We start from the raw sequence: 26,592 nt of genomic DNA on the forward strand, positions 1-26,592 counted from the left end.
GGATGGGTGAAATAGGTGAAGGGGATTAAGAGTGCACTTATCATGAGCACTGAGTAATGTATAGAATTGTTGAATCACTATATTGTATATCTGACACTAACACAACACTGTATTTAACAGTTAAACTGCATTTAACTCTTGGAATTAAAATTTTAAAAATTTATTTCTTAAATAATAAGACTTGAGAGTCAAAATTACTCATTAACTCATGGGTTGCAGAATGGATGTTGTGGTAGCAGGCATGAAGACAACACTACAATAGCAATGTCAAAGATCACAGATCACCATAACAAATATAATAACAATCTGAAAATGTTTGAAATATTGCAAGAATTACCAAAATATACAGAGACATGAAGTGAGCAAATGCTGTTGGAAAAATGGCACCGAGATACTTGCTTGATACGGGTTATTGCAAACCTCCAGTTTGTAAAAAAATGCAATATCTGCAAAGTATAATAAAGTCAAGTGCAATAAAACAAGGCATGCCTATATTTTGCAGAAAAGTTTATATTTCTTATCACTCTACAGATATACTTCCATACTACAACAATTGCTTTTACCTAGGTCATCTAATTGTCGACTAAAAAAACAACTGTGTATTTTTATTATTTAAGGTGGTAACCATACTTTATCTTGAAATTATCTTTTTATTTATTCCACTTTCTCTACCTAGAATGCCTTTCTACCCTAATGTTCTTTTGCTTCTACCTATAATATCTTCAAAACCTTTAGTTACACAATTTGTCACTCTAATGGGTTGGTGTGATACCTAGCCAGAGCCAGAGGAAATGGAGATGGAGAGCCTTTGCATAGGCTTATTACACACCCGCAAGGTATTTTATGCTCTGCAAGAGCTGTGGTCTACAAAGTGTGTGAAGTGTCCATAGGACATGGGTAAACATCCATTGGGTTGGCCAGAAACATGTGTGTGTTTGTGTTAATGAGAACAAGCACAGTTTTTATTTGGATAATTCACTGAAATTATTTTTTTTAAATGAATTTTATCTCATCCTTTCAAAATGACCTCTTTTGTATATGTTTTATAGTGTGCCTAATATGTTAATAATACACAGCTTATTTAATTTTCTTTAATGAAGAATATGACAAAAAATCTGGAGGTTTACCCACTAATAAACAGCCAATCAGTGTTATGAAATACAACCAATCCGCTCAGCATTCTTCCTCCATGAGGGTGAAATAGTGGGGGAATGAGGAAGAAAAGACTTCCTTCCCCTAGAGGTCAATCACTTCAAAACAAATATCAAATCCCCCTGCATTTTTTTAATAACATATCAGTTTTAATTTTACATTTATTTAGACAATCATTTATTTACTGAGGGAACTACTATATCCCTAATAGCTAGTAGAATCTCTGGTGGGATTAATAATAATAGACAACATTACTTGAATATTTGCTGTGTGTATTAACTCATTTTATATTCACAAAATTCCTATGAGGTTGGCTTTTATAATTATTCTCATTTTAAAGATGAAAAAAACGTGGCAGAGAGAAGTGAAGTAATTAGCCCAAAAGTCACATGGTCAGCTTGTAGTTGTAAAAGGATTGGATTCAGGCAGTCTGATGCTAGAGTCTTCCTCTTTGCTTGCATAATAATGTTAACATATGGTTCATATTTACTGAATAAAGGAACGAATAAAACTTAAACTGAAAAATTATTTAAATGTTCCAAGTCATAAAAGAAATGTAAGCTTCACTGAGAATCTCACCCTTGCTTTCCTTGAAAATGTGGCATCTTCTCTTCTATCTCATTTTTAATGTCTACATATTTTGCAATTTCATCTGATCCTTTTTCTAGTGATCTCCATCTTTGATTTCTCTTCTGTAATAGGTAAAAATAGGTGTTACTTTGCAAATCATGGAAATTTTAATTTTGTGGATTAAAATCAGTTGTGTATCAACATGATGTGAATAACAAAGACTCATTTAAAAATACACTTTTTTAACATTACAAAATTTATAAATTATTAGTGAGTCTAACATACTGTTGCACAGCTACTATAACATTACTTTTTAAGGTAAAAACATTAATCAATAATGGTAATTGTGGATGTTTTAGCTTGTGTAATAAGTAGAAGGTAGCATTATTATTCAGCAACAGGAGACACTTCTAAGTGTACAGTTCAAATGATTGCGACATTTTATTATTGTTGATGTAAGAAATTTTAAAACCATAAGTGGTTGTCAATAAGTTAGATCAAATTTGAAACACTGAGTTTTTTTAAGAAATGAATATTCAAGTTTAGTGGCTGTAATTCCTGTACTTAAGATTTATGTATGATATCACCAGATGTTTGTTATTGTGTTAGTTTTGTAAACTACCAATGTGATAACTGGTTGCCTTGTACATTCCTATGAGAGTTCTCATAAAAATTTGGTCTTAGGTTTTTATTAAAAAAACAATCAGCTCTATTACCAAGTGTTATCTATTCTTATTATTCTTAGATTTACTTTACTTAGATTTATAATAGGACAAATACAAACACCATATAAAATTTAAGATGGATATGGTACCTCACGAAATGTAAATGGGTGAGAAAGATGGCAGCAGCTATCAAAACATTCCTGGCATAAGTGGTATTCTATACATTTGGTACACCTAAGAATACAAAAGGCCAAGACATACAAGAAAAAATTTCAATTATTTTGATGGTTTTGGTGAACAATTCCTGCCAAAATTTCCTGGGAACTAGGCAAATAGGACAAAGACCCATATTATCTGATCCGTATTAGCTTCCTACTGCAACTGTAACAAATTATAATAAATTTAGCAGCTTAAACAACACAACTTTATTATTTTATAGTTTTGTAGGATAGAAGTCTGACATGGGTCTCAAGGGACTAAAATCCAGGGGTCGGCAGGATTGCGTTTGTTTCTGGAGGTTCTAGAGGGGATCTGTTTCCATAGTCACATTTCCCCCTGACTCCGTTTTTGTCTCCCCCGTCCACTTTTAAGAACCTTTGTGATTACAATGGGTCCAGACAATCAAGAATAATCTCCTTATTTCAAGGTCAAGCATTTAGCAATCTTAATTACATCCGCAACCTTAATTTCTCTATGACATGTAACCTAATATATAGGTTCTGAGCATAAGAATGCAGACATATTTGGGAGGACATTATTTTGTCTACCACATATCCCTTTCATGATTTGTTCCCACAGTATCTTAGCTTTCATTTCTTTCTTTCTCTAAACTCCTATAGGCTTTATAGCCTATTAGATATCTATCATTTGATTATCCAGTGTTTTCCAATTGCTTCATAAAGAATCGTACTTAGGAGAATACTTCTTGAAAACAGGAATTATATACCCTCTCTTTCCTCACAACATAAATTATTCTCAGAGGACAGTGTAGAGCAGTGGGCAGGGAACAAAACAGTGGAGAATGGCTGTATTTGGAACAATTCTCCCCAGTGCCAATTTGGCATGCAGATTATTTTGAGCTGAAGTCAGTCAAGCCTAAAGGACTCAGGAAGAGCTTTTAATCTCCCCCTCAACTGCCTAAAGGAATTTAGATAGAGGCCTGGCCCAGAGAGAGAGCTATCACCAGAGATAACTACAAAGAGTATGGGCTAGGTCTGGTAAGCTGGAGGGAGCTCAGCAGGGCCTGTTCAAATTCCTCTTTGTGTTCCATTGTTTCTGCATGGCAGGACAAACATTTGCTCTTCCCATCTTCCCATAGATTGTCTTCTTTCCCTTTGAAGCTCCAGGGCCCTACCCTCTTCTTCTTAGCTGAGGATGGCTTATAAACCTCAACTGCTAGTCTTTGAACCTCTCATGTCAATGTGAGGCTCCCACATGAACAAATTAAAATTTTTTTTCCTGCTATTAATCTGTCTTATGTCAGTTAACTTAATAGACCAAATAAAAGAACCTAGAAAGGTATAGAAAAAATTTTCCTCCTGTGCAGGAGGTAGTAAGAAGAATCATCCCCAAAGACAGAAAGAGCAGTCAGAAAGCTCAGAGTAATAGAGTGCACTATCATTAACAAAATGCTTAAAAGAAAGATTTGAAATCGTCTACTAAAGCCACACACTAATCATTTGAGGAATAGGCAAGAATGAGGACAGAATTTTACACCATGGCCAATTCAAGTCCTCATCGCCCATAGCTGTTCCTCCCAATCTTCTCTTTTACACACTATCTTCACTCCTTACTGTTTGGATCCATACCTCTTGAAAACAATGGCTGCTAAAACCAAAGATCAAGTTCTTCCTTTTTCTAGAACTCTATTTAACCAACATTCCTGACACTAGCTGAACACCTGCTAAAACTCTACAAAAATTCTCCCCTCTTCAATTTATTGGAGCCTTCTCAGGCCAGTTATTTTCCAATAAAGACTTTTACTTATAGTGATCCAGTTGATTTTATTCTATGTGACACATAGAGAAAACAAAGAACTAAAACACTTCAAAGCAGAAAAGTTACCATTTGTTGATGGGAATGATAAAAAAAAGTTTTATGGTTTTATAAGAGGGTTCTAAAAATATATTAATTGGGCTCATCATAATGTATTTCTAGGAAGACTGAAAAAAAGAATCTATTTTCTTAACATACAGTTAAGCTAAAATTTTAGTTAAAACACAAATTTCTCAAGCACAGCAATTAATTGATGTTTTAGTGTGGCAATTCTGGGAAAGTTGGGGATTATTTACAAAAGTAACAAAAATTGTTTTCTCTAACATTTATTGTTGAGGTATAGGATTAAAGAAAAAAATATGTACTCATTGCAATTTCGAGTTTGGGAAACTTGATTACATATTCAGTCAATCTAGTCAATATCCCTCTAGCTCAATCCTAGGAGTGTTTGGCAATGATTTCACTGATGGTCCAAAGAAAGTTATAGAAGTTGAGAGGTCTAGAAGTTGAGGGTTCTGAGTTTGGAAACTCATTTAGGCCTGTGTCCTGAGCTTCCAGGACAGGATGCTCCTTCAGACTCTCAATCTAGACTGAGTACAAAGCCAATATCCTTGTGTAAGTGAAGAAAATAAAACAATCAGAATTTTTGAGGTACTGGGCTGACATAAATCACCAGTCTGGAAATCCTAAATAAGCAACCATCACCTAAGGCAAACACACTATATATAGAAGGAAGAAGGCAGTCTAACTGACCAGTACCCCAATGCTCCAGATTTCCTAAAGTTAAAAAAAAAAGTTAGAATACATGTTTATAATTTTACTGATGACACTTACTTATAACATTTCCCCTCAATTGGAAATTGTTTACAGTTATTACAGGGAATTCCAAGGTGTTTGTCTAGTCGCTCTTTTTCAGCTGCAGTCACAAGTTTGTTAGAGTTTTTGAATTCTTCTAAAATAAGTTTTAATGGTGCAAACTCTTTCCTACACAGAGGACATTTCAACATGGAAGTGTTTGAAATCATATCTTGATAATTAGCTAGGATCTTCATGCATTTTATATGAATGCTATTGCCACAACCAAACCTGTTAGAAATAAAATATGAGTTTACCACTTGTATATATCAAAGTTACATATATTTATATAAATAAAACTTCCCGTGCTACCATCTTTATTTCCCATAAAAATAGATTCTGAACTGACTTTCCAGATATAGCTTGATTATACACATAAACAGTATCTTATCTACCTGTCTAATCTATCATCTTTAATTTAATACATTAGAATTCTTAACAAATTCTCCCTCATTCCAATGAAATGGTGGTTTAAACAATTTTGCATCATTAGAATATTTTTTTTTTTTTAAGATTTTATTTTTAAGTAATCTCTACCCAGTGTGGGACTTGAAACCACAACCCTGAGATCAAGAGTCACATGCTCCATTGACTGAGCCAGCCAGGTGCCCCAATATTTTTCATTTTAAAAGTGAGAATAAATATAATCTTAATAAAAGGAAAATTATAATAATAATTATTGTTTTTTCAATAAAAAGCATCATTGAGAGCAGGGGTATCACCTCATTTTTCTAGAAATCACACAATATGTGGTTGTACCTGACAAATATCTACTGAGAGAAATAATATTTTGGGAGATAGTAAATAATTTAAAAATATGCAATAGAAGCAGCCATATGAAAAACTACATGGATGAAAATTCTGGCCAATAATCAGGAGTAAGAAAATGAAAAATTCAATAACAAATGGTTGCCCAAATATTCAAGTCCAACTTTACAGGGCCTCAAAGAATAGTATGAATATGACACTCTTAACAAATGTTTGTATATAGGTAAACATTTCAATTATTTAGGTTTAAAGATAGAATTTTGAGACACTGAAAAGAATTTTTATAATATTAAAGTACTACTTTTACTCTCAGAAAATTCTTTGTAACTGGTCTAAGCCATGGCATTTATTCATGTGTATAAAAGAGAAATGTGAAAATTATCCTACTTTAATAACTCAAAGTGGAGGGGGGAAATAAAATGGAGGTAAGTTTTAATTTTCACCCTTTAGAATGTAGCCTAGAAATATTTAGAGTAAGAACAGGACCTCTTACAGCAGATATGTTAGGAAAAAAAGATCAATTAAATATAAATTAAGCAATAGGTAAAGCTTTTTGTTGTTTCTCTATCAACATGTCTCATAACAATCAATTACAAACATATTAAATTACAATTTTTTCATAAGCTTTAAATATCCAAAGAAAAAAACATGTAGAAGGCTGGGAAGATGGCAAAACAGGAGAATCCTGAACTCACCTTGTCCTGACACAATACTGACATACACACTGACATAATAGCCACATCAGTGCAATTAACTCAGAAACAACCAGAAGACTGACTGGAAGAACAGACTTTTCACAGTTAATCACAGAGCGAGTGCAACATCGAAAAGGGTGAGAGGAGTAGAGATATGGTCAGGAACTAAACCCACGGGGAGACTAACCGCAAATGGGAGGGACACCACAAGCATGGAGAAGTGGAAGGATCAGACCCCACACCAGGCACCCAAGGCCCAGGGAACTTGCATTGGGAAGACGAGTCTCCATAACATTTGGCTTTGAAAACCAGTAGGGCTTAACATCACCAGTTTTTACAGTCAGTGGGGGTTAGCTCCAGGAGACCCAGAGGGTGAAAGGAAACTGAGTCCCCTCCCCACCCTTAAAGAGCCAGCATAACATATAACTGAGATGAGATACAGCAAAAAAGCAGTAGTTTGAAAAACACCTGGGGTATCATGAAGGAGATTTATTTACTAATTTCAGAACATGCCCCAGAGGGGCAAGGATCATTAGGAAACTTCTCCAAGAACTAAAGAGCTAATGGGCACCATTTCTATCCTCCCCCATCCCATAGGCTAGATAGCTGGATGCTATTATTTGGGCAATATTAATAGTCACACTGGATGCTTGCCCTCATCCTGTCACTCTCCACCTATTTTGCTATCACAGTGCTTCCTGCCTCCACATTTTGCTGTGGGAAGCATGCCAACCAACTTGTCCCACTTAGCAGGTGTCCCTAGAAAGTAGCTGCTGGCCTAACACACTCTGCAAGCAGTCCTGGCAGGGACCAGCACCACTCCAAAGTGACTCCTACCCTGAGGAGAGGGGAAAATAACTACACACATCAGTGCACCCACAGTCCCTACAGCCAAACCTTATAGCTGGCAGCTCAGAGATTGCCCTGCCAATCAGTGCAACTGCAGCATTGGCACACAGACTGGGGGCAGGCATGAGGTCTGACTTCTGGCCCCATCCACCCATGAAAGCCTCTCAGCGGACAAGGCAGGGAGAGTAGGCTACAGATCAGTGTGATGACAAGCCCCAACAGGGATGGGCGGTAGGCATGTGGTCTGGCTTCTGGCTCCATCTACCAATGAAAGCCTTTCAGGTGACAGTACAAGACAGTGCCCTGCAGTTCAGTGTGACTGCAGCTCCAACAGACAGGATGAGGGCAAGCATCCAGTGTGACTATTAATACTGCCCAACTAAAAGCCTAGTGCTTTTAGATGGGTTCAAATGTAAGTGATCAACTTATATGTACTTTTAATAGACTTTTATATGCATAAGATATTATATATGAACCTAGTGGCAACCATACATTAAAAAAAACTATAAATGATATAGAAAAAAATAAAGAGAAAGGAATCTAAGCATAACATAAAAGGAAGGCATCAAACCACAACAGAAGAGAGCGAGAGAAGAAAGGAATAGAGAAGAACTACAAAAACAACCATAAAACAAGTAACAAAATGCCAACAAGTACATACATATCAATAATTACTTTAAATGCAAATGAAATAAATGTTCCAATCAAAAGATGGTGAATAAATGGATTAAAAAAAAGACTCATCTATATGACACCTTCAAGAGACTCACTTCCAGACTTAAAAACATATGCAGACTGAAAATGAAGAGACGGAAAACCACTTACCATGCAAATGAAAGTGAAAAAAAGCCAGGGTATGAATACTTACATTGGACAAAATAGACTTTAAAATAAAGACTGTAGCAAGAGAAAAAGAAGGACATTACATAATGATAAAGGGAACGATCCAACAAGAGGATTTAACAACTGTAAATATTTATGCATTCAACATGGGAGCACTAAATACATAAAGGAACTATTAACAGACTTAAAGTAAGAAATTGACAGTGATACAATAATAGTAAGGGACATTAACACCTCACTTACATCAATGGATAAATCAGCCAGATGGAAAAATCAACAAGGAAATAGTGACTTTCAGTGACACAATGGGCCAGATGGACCTAACAGATACTCAGAACATTCCATCCAAAAACAATAGAATATACAGTTTTTTCAAGTGCACATGGAACAATCTCTAGAATAGGTTGCATATTAGGTCACAAACAAGTCTGAATAAATTAAAAAAGATTGAGATTATATCATGCATGTTTTCTGACCATAACAGTATGAAATTAGAAATCAAACAGAAGAAAAAATCTGGAAAGAACAAAAATAAATGGAGGCTAAATAACATGCTACTAAACAATGAGTGGGTTAATCAAAATACAAAAGAGGAAATAAAAAATGCATGGAGACAAACGAAAATGAAAACACAATGGTCCAAAATCTTTGAGATGCAGCAAAAGCTTATCAAAGAGGGAAATTTATAACAATACAGACATACCTCAAGAAGCAAGAAAGATCTCTAACAAACAACCTAACCTTATATCTAAAGGAGCTAGAAAAAGAACAAATTCCAAAGCCAGTAGGAGGAAGGAAATAAGAAAGTTTAAAGCAGAAATAAATGAAATAGAGACCAAAAAACCCCCCACAAAAAACAAAAACAACAACAACAAAAAACCTCCTCAAACAATAGATCAATGAAACAAGGAGCTGGTTCTTTGAAAAGATCAATAAAATTGATAAACTTTTCATCAAACTCATCAAGAAAAAGTGAGAGAGGACTCAAATAAATAACATCAGAAATAAATGGGAAAAAGAACACAACCAATGCCACAGAAATATAAGAGAATATTATGAAAAATTGTATGCCAAAAGATTGGGCAATGTAGAAGAAATGGATAAATTCCTAGAAACATAATACCTTCCAAAACTGAATCTAATTCCAATAAGAAATAGAAAATTTAGACCAATTACTAGCAAGGAAATTGAATCAGTAATCAAAAAACTCCCAGTAAACATTTAAAGAAGAGTTAATACCTATTGTTCTCAAACTTTTCCAAAAAATAGAAGAGGAAAGAAAGATTCCAAATTAATTCTACAAGGCCAGCATTACCCTGACACCAAAACCAGATAAAGATACTATAAAAAAAGAGAAGTACAGGCTAATCTCTCTGATAAACATAGATGCAAAAATCCCCATCAAAATATTAGCAAACCAAATCAAACAATACAGTAAAAAATGATTCATCAGGATCAAGTGGGGTTAATTCCAGGGATACAAGTGTGGTTCAATATTCATAAATCAATTAACATCATATATCATATTAACAAGAGTTAGGACAAAAAAAATCATCTCAATAGATGCAGAAAAAGATTTGACAAAGTACAACATCCATTCATGATAAACCTCTCAACAAAATAGGTTTAGAGGGAACATTTTTCAACATAATAAAGTCATATATGAAAAACCCACACTAAAATCATACTCAATAGTGAGAAACTAAGAGCATTCCCTCTAAGAGCAAGAACAAGACAAGGATATCCACTCTCACCATTTTTATTCAGCATGGTACTGAGCGTCCTAGCCATAGCAATCAGGCTAAAAATAAATAAATGACATCTAAATTGGTAAGGAAGAAGTAAAACATTCAGTATTTGCAGATGACATAATACTATATATAGAGAACCTTACAGACTGCACCAAAAAATACTAGAACTAATAAATAAATTCAGTAAGGTCACAGGATACAAAATCAATATATAGAAATCTGTTGCATTTCTCTATACTAATAATGAAGTAGCAGAAAGAGAAATTAAGAAAACAATCCCATTTATAATTGCATCAAAAAGAACAAAATACTTAGGAATAAATTTAACCAAGGAGGTGAAAGACCTGTACTCTGAAAACTATAAAACTTTGATGAAAGATATTGAAGATGACACAACAAATGGAAAGAGTCCACATTCTAGGATTGAAAGAATTAATACTATTAAAATGTCCATACTACACAAAGCAATCTACAGAATCAATGTAATTTCTATCAGAATACAAACATTTTTCACAGAACTGGAACAAATAATCCTAAAATTTGTATGGAACCACAAAAGACCCCAAATTGCCAAAGCAAACTTGAGTGAGTAAAACAAAGCTGGAGGTATTACAATTCCAAATTTGAAGATATAAACAAAGCTGTAGTAATCAAAACAGTATAATACTGGCACATAAAATAGACACACAGATCAACAGAACAGAATAGAGAGCCCCAAAATAAACCCACACATATATGGTTAATTAACCTACAACAAAGGAAGCAAGAATATATAATGAGGAAAAGACAGTTTTTTCAACAAATGGTGCTGGGAAAACTAGACAGCTATAGGCAAAAGAATGAAACTGGACCCCTTTCTACACCATAGGCAAAAATCAACTCAAAATGGATTAAAGACCTAGATGTGAAATCTGAAACCATAAAAATCCCCAAAGAAAACATAGACAGTAATTTCTTTGACATCAGCCATAGAATCATTTTTTTAGATATGTCTCCTCAGGCAAGGGAAGCAAAAGCAAAATTAAACTATTGGGACTACATAAAAATTAAATCCTTTTTGCACAGCAAAGGAAACCATCGAAAAACCAAAAGACAACCTATTCAATGAGGGAAGTATTTGCAAGTGGTATATCTGATAAGGGTTAATATCCAAAATATATAAAAAAACTTATACAACTCAACACCAAAAACCCCCAAATAATCTGATTAAAAATGGGTAGAGGATCTGAATAGACATTTTTCCAAAGCAGTAATAGAGATAGTTGACAGACACAGGAAAAGATGCTCAAGATCACAACTCATCAGGGAAATGCATATCAAAGCCACAATGAGATAGCACCTGATACCTGTCAGAATGGCTGAAACAAAAAACACAAGAAATAACAAGTATTGGTGAGGACATGGAGAAAAAGGAACCTTCATTCACCATTGGAAATGCAAATTTGTGTAGCCACTGTGGAAAGTGGTATGGAGGTTCTTCAAAAAATTAAAAATAGAATTACCATGATTTAGTAATTTCACTAAAGGTAATTTACTGAAGGAAAACAGAAACATGAATTCAAAAAGATAATGTACCTCTATGCTTATTGCAGCATATTTCCAATAGCCAAATTATGAAAGCAACCCAAGTGTCTGTTGATAGATGAGTGGATAAAGAAGGTATGGTACACACACACACACACACACACTCACACACACACACACAATGGAATATTACTCAACCATAGAAAAGAATGAGACCTTGCCATTTGCAATAACATAGATTAACCTAGAAGGTATATTCTTAAGTGAAATCAATCAGTCAGAGAAAGACAAATACCATATGATTTCATTCATATATGGAATTTAAGAAACAAAACAAATGAACAAAGAAAAAAGACAAGCAAAATACCAGACTCTTTTTTCTTTTTTTAAAGAATTTTATTTATTTATTTATTTATTTATTTATTTATTTATTTATTTATTTATTTATTTATTTATATTTGAGGGAGAGAGAGAGGAGAACAAGTGGGTAGGAGGGGCAGAAGGAGAGGGAGAAACAGATTCTCTGCTGAGCAGGGGACCCCCGAGCCCAACATGGGACTCCATCCCAGGACCCTGGGATCATGACCTGAGCCGAAGGCAGACGCTCAACTGACTGAGCCACCCAGGTGCCCAAAATACCAGACTCAAATACAGAGAAGAAACTCGATGTTGTCAGAGGGGAGGTGGGTAGTGGGATGGGTGAAATAGGTGAAGGGGATTAAGAGTGCAATTACCGTGATGAGCACTGAGTAATGTATAGAACTGTTGAATCATTATATTGTACACCTGAAACTAATATAATGCTATATTTTAATTATACTTCAATAAAAAAGAGAAAGAAAAAACATGTCACCTGCAAAACGTGACAGGAAGCTTTTTCTCTAAAAGTACTTCTTGACAAATCGAGCAGATATCATCTGAACCAATTTCCTTCTGTTTAATGTACCCATCTTCTTCTATATGGACAGTTTCATTATTTGTTCCTTGTTGGGGAGTTTGAACTCGATGTATCCCTCGAAGCAAGTCACTGATTTCTCCTTCCACAAGACCTAACTGCAAAGCAGCTAGTGAAAAATCCCAAAGTATTAAAATTCAGTGGCTAAATTGGAGATACAGAAATGTAATAACTTATGCTGAAAGTTATCAGATAAAATACCAGAAAGACAGTTTTGATTGAATTACTACACCTACATTTACCACTTTTTGTACTTTTTCAGAACCAAAAGGTCAGGAAAGAGTCATTTATAAAAAGAATGGAAGTTACCTTTTTTTCTTGTAACTGAAAAGAGTCACTGCAAATATTGCATTTTATAAAGATTTTGTCTTAATTATATGATAGTGCTCATCCTTGGATTGGTGTTATAATCATGTCTTACATATTGATCTGTTCAACTTGTCCACAAACAAATATTTTATCAACATAGAATCAGAAGAAATAGGCAAAACATGAAGGGGAAACAGGGATATTTGAGTAGTTAGTAAAATTAATATTTGTTAAATGAATAATGAATGAATGGACAAGAGGAGAGCAAGACTCATTTAATTGTGCCTATTCTCCTGTCTTGGTTTTATGTTTGTATAAGAGTGTCTTGGTAGCCACATCTTTCACAGATTTGGTTAGTATTCCTCAGGACAATCTATTACAAACTATGTTGTTTATAACCTTGGGATGTGCATTCTTTGAATTATGAATTTTCTACATCCTGCTGTCTTTATAAGAAATTATTTTCTAATACATATAGTTTTGATCAGGACATCCTAGATTCTTTTTTCCCTGGCCCATCCCAAGCTCTTTTCCTTTTCTCTCTCCTTAACATGCCATAATTTAAATGTCATCAGTTATTGGTACCCCTGAATTCTATTCATTTTATACATCCTTTAATACATTTAGTACATCCTTTAATAAATTTTAAAAATATTTGCAAGATAATGAAAAGCTTCATTTATCTGGAAAGTCTCCCAAATAAACACTAAAAATACTGAAAACATCATAGATACATTTCAATACAGAAATCTCTGTCCCTTGTATGAGGTGGGGTGGCAGGTGGAATGTAAGAGGGTAACATACTTTAATTAACCATTACTTTGGAGGATGAGGGGTATTTGTCACAGAGACAGAGCAACATCTGCTCTCTAAAAAAATGGGGAGGAAAATGAAGAACAAAAATTGTGCTTTTGGGAATAAAGATTTTCTAGGGCAGCGGAATTACTGAAACATAAAAGTTCGTAAGAGGAACTGGCCATAAACTGTCCTATGTCGTAAAATATGAATTGGAAAATGCAAGGGAGAAACAAACTCTTCTGAGATAATTTGGAAAAATTAATGTATGAGACTATGAAAGAATATTCTTTTATGAAGAAGGCAAGACAGCTAACCTTATCAGAGGCAATGGAAGATGTTCAATTTCATTAACATCAAAGAAAAGTGAGTTGAAATACGATTGAGGCACAGACACACAATAAATACTGCTATTGAATAAGCAGTGATAAATAAATGAAATGTTGTTTCCCTTATGCTATTTCTTTTTGTATTTAGTTAAGTTATATTAAGGCATTTTAGATCTTCTAAACTTATGTTAGATGTATGGGAGAATGGAAACTATTTTCTTATTTAAGTTTACTAGGAATCAATAGATTATAATGAACCTTGTATCTGGTATTGTTTCATGTTTTGTATGATAGCCTTTTTTTCTAAAACTATAGAAATATTTTTAACATTTCAAAGTATTCCTATGTATTTTTAAATTATTTTCTTTGGGGACTTAAGTATTTTGTTCATGTCTTTCATTATATGGTTAAGTAATAACATGACCTAATATGAATCCCAAAGCAAAACTAGCAGAAAATTGATACAGTGCTGAAATTGCAAATCAGCAAAAGTATTTTAAAGACCAATTTGGTAATACATATGGGTGGTAGACATAAAAATATTAATACTTTTACTCTAAAATCCAATTACTGAGACTTTAGGCTAAAGAAATAATTGAAAGAAGAGAAAGGTTCATGTACAAAGGATGTAACAAGTAGTTTGAGATAAATTAAATGACTAACAATAGAAGAATGTTAACTAAATTATAATATACCATATCAAGTGGAATAATGTTAGCCATCGATGACTTTGATTACAGAGATTATACAGCATTGAAAATGCTTATAAAGTAACAGTGTGTGATAAAAGCAGAAGACAGAATTCCCATGGGGTATTAGGCGTACATAAATATAAACTCAAAAAGGAAGTAAGAATGCATAAAAGTTTATTTTATCTTTGTAGTGGGAATTATAAAAAATTTCCTTAAATGTGGTTCTTACTTTATCTGTAAATATTTAACTAAAAAAGGAACAGACGGCATTAACCAGACAAAAAGAAAAAGAGAAAAGGGAGGAGAAGAGAAGAGCTCAAAAAGTCTAGTTTGTACTTTGCATTCTGTCTGCTGTTAATATTGGACCTTTTAGAATCTCCCTTATAAAAGAAGAGAGGAGAGTTGGATAAACTAAAAGTTTCTCTAATGTCAACATTTATAAAATGAAGAGAGGGATAAGTTTCAACTCTTAGTTATTTGTCCCTCAGCTCTCTATTAAAAAGTAAACTATCAAAAAAAATAGACATTGTATTTAGAAGGAACTATTAGGTGATAAATGCAGGTTTTGCTGAAAAACATTTGGTGGGTAATAAGAAAAAGGCTGTTCGGTGTTCAAAACTGATATCTTTATTATAAAATTCCTGCATAATCATCTTTGTAAGTCCTCAAAAATAAGTCTCATGTTTTTGATATGCAGCATTAGAGTATAAATATTTGTTTTCTGATGTGTTTTGCAAGAATCTAGGAATGATATTCAAAATACTCTTCCCTCATTACTAGTAACCATCTCCTCCATTACGTACATACTTTACATAATCTTAATGAATAACTGTTTATAGCTTTCTTTAAATTACTTTAATTTTCATTTAAATGATAAATTTTAAGATGTGCAAATAGGATTTTCTCAATGTTGACTAAAACTTCTTTTAAATATAGGAGAGATGCAAGATCTTTTATTTTAGTAGGAAGTATACATTTTTCGAAATTAATGTATAGGATTAAACATTTAGAAATTTCCCTATTGTAGACTGATATTTATAAAAAGAACAAAACATGGTTTCTGTCTTCAAGAGGTACAAATTATAACACAATATTAAGTATTACGTTGGTCCATATGAAATTGCTATTTTTGTAAATGAAGAAGTCCACAAATGTTAGTATTCATATGTTTTGATTTATAAAAAATACCTAGCAGAGGCTCCTGGCTAATGTGCAGTACAATAAATACTTGTTGAGTTCAGTTGTGTAGAGCAGCACTGTCTAATAGAGTAGCCAGCCATTAGCCACATGTGGCTACTGATCACTTGAAATGTGGCTCATGTGACTGAAAACCTAAATTTTTAATTTTTTTCATTTAAATTTAAGTTGAAAACTGATAATCAATAGTTACCGAAAAATTCATGAGTATGTTTGTAACAATTCAGGTATTACATGAATCTTTTTTCCAACTGATTACTTTTTGAAATCTAAATGCAGAAGAAATATTTCCAATGAAAATATACTATCTGAGATGAGATGCTCTGTAAGTAGAAAATACACACTAGACTTTGAGGACAGTATAAAAAAATTGCATTATTTTTATACTGATAACATATTGATGTGATAATATTTTGATGCATTGGATTAAATTAACATATTAAAATTAATTTTCCCTGTTTGTTTTTACTTTTTGTAATACAGCTACTAGAAAATTACATATGTGGCTTACATTATATTTCTATTGGACAGCACTAGTATAGAAGCTTGTGAAAATGGTATGTAGTGGGGAGATCAAATAAGACTTGGAGAGGATGTGAACATTTAACTTCAGGTGGATAAAAAGAAGAAATAGAGAAGACAACAATACATATACTATCGTAGAACCTAATCATTGTGTATGAAGGGATTGGGAGAGAAGATGAAGTAGAGAATTAAGTAACATTTCAGAAAGAACCTTTTGTCTACAATGTGAAGGAGGGAGCAACAAAGTGCAGGCACTGAAAAGAAGGAGGCTACAAAGAATACTATTACGGGCTTGTGAAGGCGGACAAAGGTGAGAATGAGGATGGAGAGAGGAGAACACTACTGAGAAGAAGGCAGGATGTAACGTAAACAGGATTTATAGAGTGACTAGAGATATGAGGGAAGAAATTGGAAGAAGACAAATCAGGGTTTCTAGTTTTGGAGACTAAAGAAGAAGGAAAGCCAATATATGAGGTAAGGAATACAAGATGGGAGCACGAATGGGGAGAAATTTGTTATTTTTCTAAAATGCCGTGGGTCCTCCAAAACTGAGCTGCCCTGAAGGCAGCGGGAATACTGCTCTGTTGATAAGATGTTGAAATCACTGGTATAGAGGTAACAGCAGACATAGAAAATGCGAGACACTTCTAAGAGAATGTGTAAAGTGGGAGAAGAGTACAAAAGAAAAATGCCTGTGAAACAGTAATATTAATTTATTACCTAGTACAACTTTTAAATGTTTATTATAATTGTACTTATATGATAGCTGGGGGGACTTGAACTTGGCTGAGTAAAACATACTCTTAGAACTAAAAAAAAATGGAAAACTGATTATTACTTTCTTTATGAACATTATAAACATTTACTAATAAATTTTAAAATGCCATTGCAATTCTTAGATGGGTCTATTGCAGGCCAAATAACCACATGACTACAGGAATAATTCCATAATGACAATATCTTTTTTATAAGATCTACAAACCTAAATGACGTATAACAAAATTATTTTTCTTTCTGTTTTAATTTTGAGTACTCCAGAGCTTAAAGTTACACAACTATATGCTTGACTGCAAACACAATTTAAGTACTGAGATAAAAACTATTTTATTCTTTTTTTTTTTAAAGATTTTTATTTATTTATTTGAAAGAGGGAGAGAACGAGAGAGAGCACATGAGAGGGGGAAGGGTCAGAGGGAGAAGCAGACTCCCCGCCGAGCAGGGAGCCCGATGTGGGACTCGATCCCGGGACTCCAGGATCATGACCTGAGCCGAAGGCAGTCGCTTAACGACTGAGCCACCCAGGCGCCCAAAAACTATTTTATTCTTAAAAAAATATATTTATAGATTTTAAAATATATTTATATATATATTTTCATACGAATTTCAGTCCGTAGACGTTTTTGAATGAAATTATGTGCTATGTCAACTGCCTATTGATGGGATCTAAACAATTACATTTCTTATTTTTCCTGTAATTAAAATAATTTTAAATATAGAAATCACTGTGAATCTTTGCTTAGAGCACATGAGGAAAATTTTGCCTTCAGAATAACTGGCCATTGTCTCATCCCTTTTTAAATTAAATGCCATTGAGTTTGAAATGACATATAAAGTTACTTTTTTTTTATTAAGGAAGAAAAATGTTCCAACTGTCTTAAATGAACAAACTGAGCTATAGCTAGTTGTCAGATTGTCTATGAAAATAATTTTTTAAATTTGAAATATGTCCAAACAAAAAATTACTAAAATCGTTAACTTTAAAATAATAAAAGAAAAAATACAACTTACATTCATGATTCCTTGGAAGCTTGAATTTTTTCAACAAGACCCTAATATTCACAGGCAGAAAACCAAAATAAAACATTTATTTTTGACATAACCTAAAAAGATATATTTTGTTTTAATTTTAAGATAGGAAGATCATTATAGAATTTATATTGCTGACAGTGTTATAAATAAGCAACACTCTTACCAGTTTTCTGTTACAATAGTAGTTGTTAACTATACTGAAATTATAATAAAAAACTCATACAAAAAATAGTAGTTAAATATATGTTTTTAAAGTAAACACATGTGAAAAAAGTGTGATAAATGAAAATAAAAGACATTTATAATAAAGAGATTTGCTAGAGAGAGTCCATGAATTTCTTCAGGATATACATTTGTTCACAGACACAGGTTAGTGAGGGAACTGAGGTATTCATAGTACTTCCTTTAAACTTCCCTAGAAGTTTCCTACTCCTGAAAATGGAGTAATTTTCTGGAGAGTACTAAATGATTTTCCTCCATATACCACATTAATGTATGACAATAAAAATACTTCAAATATAACCAATTAAACTGGAATATGGCTTTTTTAAAAAGTGAGAAATATATACAAAATTCTTACATAAATATATTAAATATACTTTAGTATATTAAATACTTGAATCATATTTCCATTTAGTTTGGTATATATATATTTTAAAATGAGTTATATTATATAAAAATGAGAAGAGAAGGCCCTTGCCCTGAGGAAGCTAGCACTAAAAAAATGAAAAAACCTATTTTAATAAATGTAATTTATTATTTTTAATAATAAAACCAAACGGTAAGTTTTGAAAGGACCATATTTTATATCTTCTATGCTAACTACAGCAAATTTTATTAGCAATGCTGAATAAAAACCGATCAAAACAAAACAACAAAAACTTAGTAAATAAAAGCTTTGGAAATGACAGATATACATTGTTTTTGTTTTTTTAACCTATAAAGAACAGCATTCAAAATGTAAGATACAAACTCTTCTCTCAATTTTTTGTTTGATTTGTTTTACTCTCAAATATCAATCAAACTTTCTATAATAGTATAATTCATGATTTGTTTCTATAAATATAGATGAGTAAAACAAAATGAGTTGAAAGAAGGAAAAAAATAGAAAGAATTCCAGACAATTTCCAAACACTAAAGGGAAAGAGTTTTTTTAATTTCAATTTCTGGGATTCCCCTACAAATAGGTTCTGACATTAGAGGTAAAATTTCAGATTTGTCAGAAGTAATCTTCAGTGGAGTCCTACTACTATCTTGAAAAATTCACAGTAAAATGCTTATTGAAAACAAAAATAACACATAGAAGGGAAGGGTGTGGGGGGATGGGTTAGCCTGGTGATGAGTATTAAAGAGAGCACGTATTGAATGGAGCACTGGGTGTTATATGCAAACAATGAATCATGGAACACTACATCAAAAACTAATGATGTAATATATGATGATTAACATAACATAATAAAATTAAAAAGAATATATATCATAATAAAAAATTATAATGATTTATTTTGTTATTAAATAATTTGTTGTACTGCATTTACAAAGAAAACAATGCATCCCTTAGAAAGCATAAAAATAAAAATGTATTTGGAGATTTATTTTTAACTGACAGCAAATAGAAATCCTGTAGTGAGAACATAATTATCATCAGTGATGTGAATCAGGGAGGTTTTTCTTTTTCTTTAGAGTGAGATTTCACATTTGTATATAATGAGACCCTAGGAAGTCATTTTTTTCTTATTAAAAACATTAACATTCAAAACTTGTAGAGGTGGTAGTATGTTTCTCAAGTTAAACCTTACTTAATTTTCAGAATGAAATAAAATATCCCAAAATATACTGAAAAACTACTACCATTTTACTTTTATATTCTCCCAACACCAAATTTCTTTAATCTTGTAGTACTCAAATCATGAAAAAGGCAATATACCAAGATGCTCCTTTGTGGCAGATCTTTATTACAGAGTTACTTACCAGCATATATGCTTACAAAGTTCTCCTCCTTTCAGAAATGTGGAGCAGTTACAAACATGAGGATTTCCTAAAAAAACCTTTAAAAGAAAAATGCATACTTAAAAAACCCTCCAGCTAATTTTTAGAGTTAGAATAAAATTAATTTAATAGATAATAGGATTAAGAGAGATTTCAAGAAGTAATTTAGTTTAGGTGACTCCAAAGGTTGAAGATAGTCTATTGAGACATCTTAACTCTTGACACCAGTCTCCTCATATTCTTTGTGTTGGTCAACAATTTGCATTATGAGTTAAGACTCTTTTTAGATGACCTACACTCAGGCAGCTGAAAACAAATCTAATTTTAAAAGCTAAAAAGAAATTCTATACATTTCTTACCAAAAATTCATTCTGCCTTGCAGTGGAGCTAAAGATCTTTTGTAAACTAGCTTACCTTGGATTTTCGTTTGTTTTGTACACTTAAATTGGCATATAATTTTACTTGAGAAGACTAATTTTATTCACCAAATCTATATTGGATAAAACAATTTATTAACTACAGTAAGTGTTATAAGGGAGAAAGTAAAAAAAAAGAAGAAGAATGTCTTAAATAAGCACAGGCTAGTAGTTTGTATTCAGTACTTAAAATGCAGGACACTAAATTAAAATTTTCCAAATCAACACCTGGGAGGGGGGATGGATGGTGGCTGACTTTTGAGTGGCTAGAGTGGGATATCAAATATAAAGTATCTGTTGTCTTTCAGCAAAATTAGAAAGAATTTTTATTAAGACCTTTCCAAGGCATCATCATCTAAACAGTACTTTAAAAGGATCTTCTTGGAGTTTTAGAGTAACTGAAGAGTAAAGAAAAACCGATTTTATTTATTTAGTAAATATTTACGGTATGTAAGTAGGTCATAGGATTTTCATTTCGTTTGAGTTACAGGGCTACTGACTGCTAACACCGGATCTAAGGATGCACGCAATGTAAACCCTAGGTTTAAATAAAACGTCTCACATTTTCAAGCCTAAAGATCAAACAAGGGCCATTATATTACAAGAGTTGGATGCAATTTGGAGTCCTGACTTTCAAAAATGAAACTTTTCTAACAAATACTATTTCCCTCTGCAATCTGCCCATCTTTAGCATCTGGAACTCGTGCGGGTGGGGTGGGTGTGGCAGCGAGAATCCGCAGGGATGGCGAGGGTGGCTAGATACCAGGCAGGCCCAGGAGGACCAGGCGGGTGGGCCAGGCAAGAGCAGAGGGGAGCCGGGGGCGGTAATTACTCGGAAATCCCTGTTTTCCGGCTCCTCCTCCCTCAGCAGGAAGCCAGTGGGGCCCATCTCTCGTAGGAGGTAGATGCTGCTGCTCATCGCCTGGTCTTGTTGCCAGCTGAGGTGGTCGCTCAAGTGTCTTCGCCTTTCAGAGGCCTTATAGCCTCGGCGAAGCATCCTGCCTGGGTGCGGGCGAAGGCAGCCCCTCTGCGAGACTCTCCGCGGTGCCCGCCGGTCTCCATGACAACCGCGTGCCGGCGGGTTGCCTTGGTGATGGTGGTTGAGCTCCCTGGTGTCCCAGCGTGCCTTGCGCCAAGCTAGAGCTAGCGATGAAAGTGCGAAGGGAGAAGGGTGTGGATTCCACAGCTCTCAGCCGCCTCCACTCCTTACTGAAGCGACGTTCCTGGCTGAGAAGAGCTAATTTAAAAGCTGGCCGCCAAAGGCATAGCTGTCAAATCTCTCGCGTTCCTTTTGCTGGTTCCTCGCAGGCAGGGCTGGTGAATGAATTCATGTATTAGGACAGTTGCACAACCTGGTTACTGTTTGGGCTCTGCATGCTAAAATTATCCTGTGATGATTCATCATCTTTATCAGAAAGTCCAGAGTGATTGTTTTTGTTCAACAATATTCCACCAACATTTCCCAAGTGCTCACTATGTGCATAATCTGAGCGAGTCGCTGGGGGAAGATCAAAAATGCGGAAGACAGGAATCTAATCCCCAGGAAGTGAGATCCTTAAATCGGGATGTGTGTGTGTGGAGGGGTGTGGTTTTAAAGCAAGAGGAGCATCGCTAAATTGCATATTTGGGGCAAAGGGCAGAATCCATTGACTCTGTCCTCTAAATTTACAACCTCTGTTCTAAGGAATAAGATTTTTGAGGTATGCAACATTGATTATAATTCAAATTGTCTTTGAGCTTTGTTACCACATGTTGGTGGGAGAGCTGTAATAAAGTTGAGTCAAGTAAAGAAGCATGTTACTAGAATGTTTCTAAGAAATTGAAATCAGGAAATGGATACTTGGTGGCCCAGTAACATAAGCAAAGATGGAGGATACTTGTCCCATTTTATCATTGGTGGAAGCCACAACTAGATTATGTCAAGAGCAGAAAGGAGAAAATGGCAAAGGCCATGCTATGAGAGAAAATGATGGAAATGGCAGCTTGCACATGTGAGACAGGCAGATAAACATCATTCAATCCTAGGTGTAAATTTTTTTTTTTTAAAGATTTTATTTATTTATTTGACAGAGAGAGACACAGAGAGAGAGAGGGAACACAAGCAGGGGGAGTGGGAGAGGGAGAAGCAGGCTTCCCGCAGAGCCTGATGCGGGGCTCGATCCCAGGACGCCGGGATCATGACCTGAGCTGAAGGCAGACGCTTAACGACTGAGCCACCCAGGTGCCCCTAGGTGTAAGGTTTTTAACTTACTAAATTTTATTACTACCTTCCTATTCTGACAAATAACAACTAACATACATACAACCATAATCCCAACTTTGCTGTCAATTTAATGGTACTAGATGTTAAAGTAAAACATTATACATTAGGGAAAAACTTCATACTGAAACCAAAAGAAATTATAAATTGAATTCACAGTTTATTTGTTAATACTTATAATTAAAAAAATTCAAAATAAATTACTGACAATCTACACTTTCTATATAACAAGATGAGTTGCGTTCAGAGTGAAGGCATTTTATTCAACTGTCATTCACTCTCTCTCTCTCCCTATATATGTATATGTATAATATACACAAAATATATATGTCTCCATATAATATATAACTCTATATTATGTGAATATGAAGTAATAGTTAAGAATTGTCTTGAAGAGAACTTTAAGAAATGAACAATAGCAAGTAATTATTAAAAATTATGTTTTACTTATTATAATTAGATGATGCTTGCTCCATGTGTAAGTGATAAACATCATTTTCAGAAAGGTTACATGTTTAAGACACAATAGTCTTTATGTAAACTAAATGTAGGTTCATAAATTCCATTTTGGGGAGTGATAAAAGTAGGAATATTCATGCTTTCATGGAAGTTAAAAAGAGAAAGCACAGATTGTTAGATCTTCAGTCTAGGTGTAAGACATTTGTTTTTATATCTGTCAGTTAAGACTTTAAAATGTTTTTATAGGCAGGTGACTATCCCATATGTTTGCTTCATCTCTTAAGAGTGTATGACATGAGTAATATTTGCAAATATTAAATAAAAGAATTAAATTTCTCCCTTAAGTTTGTTGTGTTCCCTTCCAAGTTACATTTTGAAGCATATTGACCCAGAGATGAGGGAAGTGGTTAGTACTAGAAATGAGTCATTGATAAGCTTTGCGTTTCATGAATTAAGTTTTAGTCCCTTTAGCAATTCGATTTAGCCATAAAAGACAGGAATTAATAAATTTTTATCAATCAATCTTAACTATATAGGTTAAGATAGAAAAAGTTGCGCCTGTAGTATTAGACCTTGGGATTGTGGAAGACAATGCCCCTGGGGGGGTAGGAAGAAGACTAACAGAAGTCAGTGAAGGAAGTCCGCTGCTAATCTCAACATGGGTATATTCGTGTTGGGGTGAGAGTGGAAGTATGTGGAGGGATGGATTGAAACATTGAGATGGGTTTGGGAAGACTGAGAACACATCTAGGGTTGGTGTGTGGTACCAGGCTGTTTAGTCCTGGAATAGTGTCAGAAAGGTGCAGGTTGCTGGGAAACTTTAGCTTTTGGCCTAGTGCCCCCTAACACGGAGTGAGCAATACGTGGAGGTGCCAGTTGAAGACAGATCGGTAAATCAACTGCTTGTGATGTCCTGGTTCTGAAGAATTAAAGACATACAATGAATATAGGAGTTTGTGTTTACATCTAAAAGTGGGCACAAAAGGCAGAATACTAGTGTCTAATGTGCTGCAGAACTCAACAATTTCAAGACGATAGAAGCAAATAGAACCAAGGACTCCAGTGGGGAGCTTCAAGATGAGACCTCCTTTAAAAAAAAAAAATTAAAGTCAAATAGAGTGAGTCACAACTCAGTGATCACCAACAGGGAATAGTTCAGACTGACCACTGCAGAAGTGACCAGGAAGAATCCAGTGGACATTGTGCAGATTCAAGATCATCTTTTGTCATCAGACATAAGGTTATATAAGCTTCGCTTTCCTCATATGCTCATATACCTTTTTGGAGAGAAATAGGGGATGGGTGGAAATCTGAAATGCTAGGGATTTTATCTTTACTAGTGACTAAGGCAGACTTAACATTCCCCTCAACCTGACTAAACTTTAGATAGGTTTCTTCCTGACTATAGGTCCCTGACCTCCATTTTCTTAGAGCATTCATTCTAGAAAACTTTAAATTGTATTTTTTTCTCTGTCCCTTTGAGATGTAAATCATCTTTCTCCCAGTCTCTTGCTAGTTTTACAAACACAGTAGTGTATTTCTGAAGGACCTGGAAACCAGCTCTTTGAAGTGGCATCATCAAGAAAGACAGTGCCCCTATCTCCCAGTCTTTGTGGCAGTGTGGAACCTAACTTTGGTGAGCACCAATAAGCAGTCACTTTAACAAACCTCCTTCCTAATGTCCTCCAGGACTTTTCCACTAGCTTGCTGCAGGCTTCAAAATGCTCCTTTTGTTTCAATGTAGTTGAAGTCAATCTCTCTCTTCCCTACTGCAATCACCCTGAGTAAAGTCTTCCTTGATGGTTTAACCTTGTCCAGGGCAATTTTTCTTTGGCAATAGATAGCATTCATCTAAAAAAATATTATCAAATCAGACTAAACTTACAGTTTACTAAAGTTTTTTTCTTCTTCTTGTTATCAAGGGGAGTAGTAAGTAGCAAAGGTGATTGGACCATTTATAGAGAAAACATACTTCAGGTTTTTGTACATCCAAGCGTAATATAAATAAATTTGCAACCTACTGTGAGTGTGATCGGACTTTTAGTTTAAGATGTCAGACTGAGTAGATAATGTCAGTTCTCTTCCATCTGAAGAGTCTATGAAAATAATAAAAAAAAAAGTAAAAAGTTGCAACCTCTGATACTGAAAAGAACTAGAAAGGACAGAGGTAGGTAGACTTCTAAGAATGACCGCAATGACTTTAATTGTATAATTAATTTGTATAATTGTATGCAATTATACAATTCCCTTGTATAATTCCCTCCCTGTGATTATGTCATGTCACATGACAAAAGAGATTTTGCTGATACAATTAAGGTTGCGGTCAGTTGACTCTGAGTTAATTAAATGGGAGATAATTTGGGTCATCCTGATCTAAACATACAACTCCTTTAAAAGCACAGAGTTTTCTCTGGCTGGTGGCAGAAGGAGAGGTCTGAAACGAAGCATAGTTTTCTTGCTGGCATTGAAGATGGAGGAGGCCAGGAATGCTGGGGACCCCTGGAAGAAAAAAGTAGACTCTGGTGGAGAGCCAGAAAGGGAATGGGGGACTTAGACCTATAGCAGTAAGGAGCTGGATGTTGCCAGCGACCTGAATAAAGCTGAAATCAGTTCTTCCTTGGAGCTTTCAGATAAGAGTACATCCTGGCTGACACCAGGACTTCAGTCTTGTAATACTCTGACCAGAAAACGCAGCTGGGTCTGCCTCAATCTGACCTACTGAACTGTGACCTAATAATGGGTGTTGTTTTAAGTCACTGTTTGTGGTAATATTTAAAATATCAATAGAAAATGAGTATATGGGGCCATTGGCAAATGGATATGGGGCCGTTGGCAAATTTCAACAAACTGCTAGAGGAACAAATATGAATGGAAAGTGCTGACTGACTGTCTCAGGGGGAATAAGTGAAGGTATGAACATGAAACAGTTTACTCCTCGTTATCTGCCAGCATTGGGTTGGACAAGAGAGTCATCTGGCTTGTTCTAAGTATCGAGTAATTTATTATAGGATATAAGTTAGCTTGCAGAATGTTTACTGAGGCCACAGAAATCAAACTTTGATCAGATACTAAAGTGAGGCACTTAGGAAAATTGTTCATTCATACCCTGAGATTTTTTTGCAACGGAAATACCTCTAAGTCACTCAAGAAGCTAGGGACCAGACATTAGCACCTCTACTACTGTTGCAGA

The 26,592-nt window shown here is 34.4% G+C and overlaps 1 protein-coding gene across 1 annotated transcript in view; it reads right to left on the reverse strand.

The window, feature by feature from the left end:
* ZSWIM2 (zinc finger SWIM-type containing 2) overlaps positions 1 to 22,100 on the reverse strand; it is a 33,597-nt gene extending 11,497 nt beyond the window's left edge. Inside the window, exons 1-7 of the mRNA XM_027589502.2 lie at positions 21,516 to 22,100; positions 20,250 to 20,326; positions 18,258 to 18,298; positions 12,521 to 12,731; positions 5,217 to 5,468; positions 2,537 to 2,621; positions 1,732 to 1,844 (exon numbers count right to left, since the gene is read on the reverse strand). Of these exons, the coding sequence (XP_027445303.1) occupies positions 1,732 to 1,844; positions 2,537 to 2,621; positions 5,217 to 5,468; positions 12,521 to 12,731; positions 18,258 to 18,298; positions 20,250 to 20,326; positions 21,516 to 21,680 (944 nt within the window). The 5' untranslated portion in view covers positions 21,681 to 22,100. The remainder of the gene's footprint in view (positions 1 to 1,731; positions 1,845 to 2,536; positions 2,622 to 5,216; positions 5,469 to 12,520; positions 12,732 to 18,257; positions 18,299 to 20,249; positions 20,327 to 21,515) is intronic.
* Positions 22,101 to 26,592: the final 4,492 nt, after the last annotated feature.

This window comes from Zalophus californianus, chromosome 3 (genome assembly GCF_009762305.2).
Source record: "Zalophus californianus isolate mZalCal1 chromosome 3, mZalCal1.pri.v2, whole genome shotgun sequence".
Lineage (NCBI taxonomy): Eukaryota > Metazoa > Chordata > Mammalia > Carnivora > Otariidae > Zalophus > Zalophus californianus.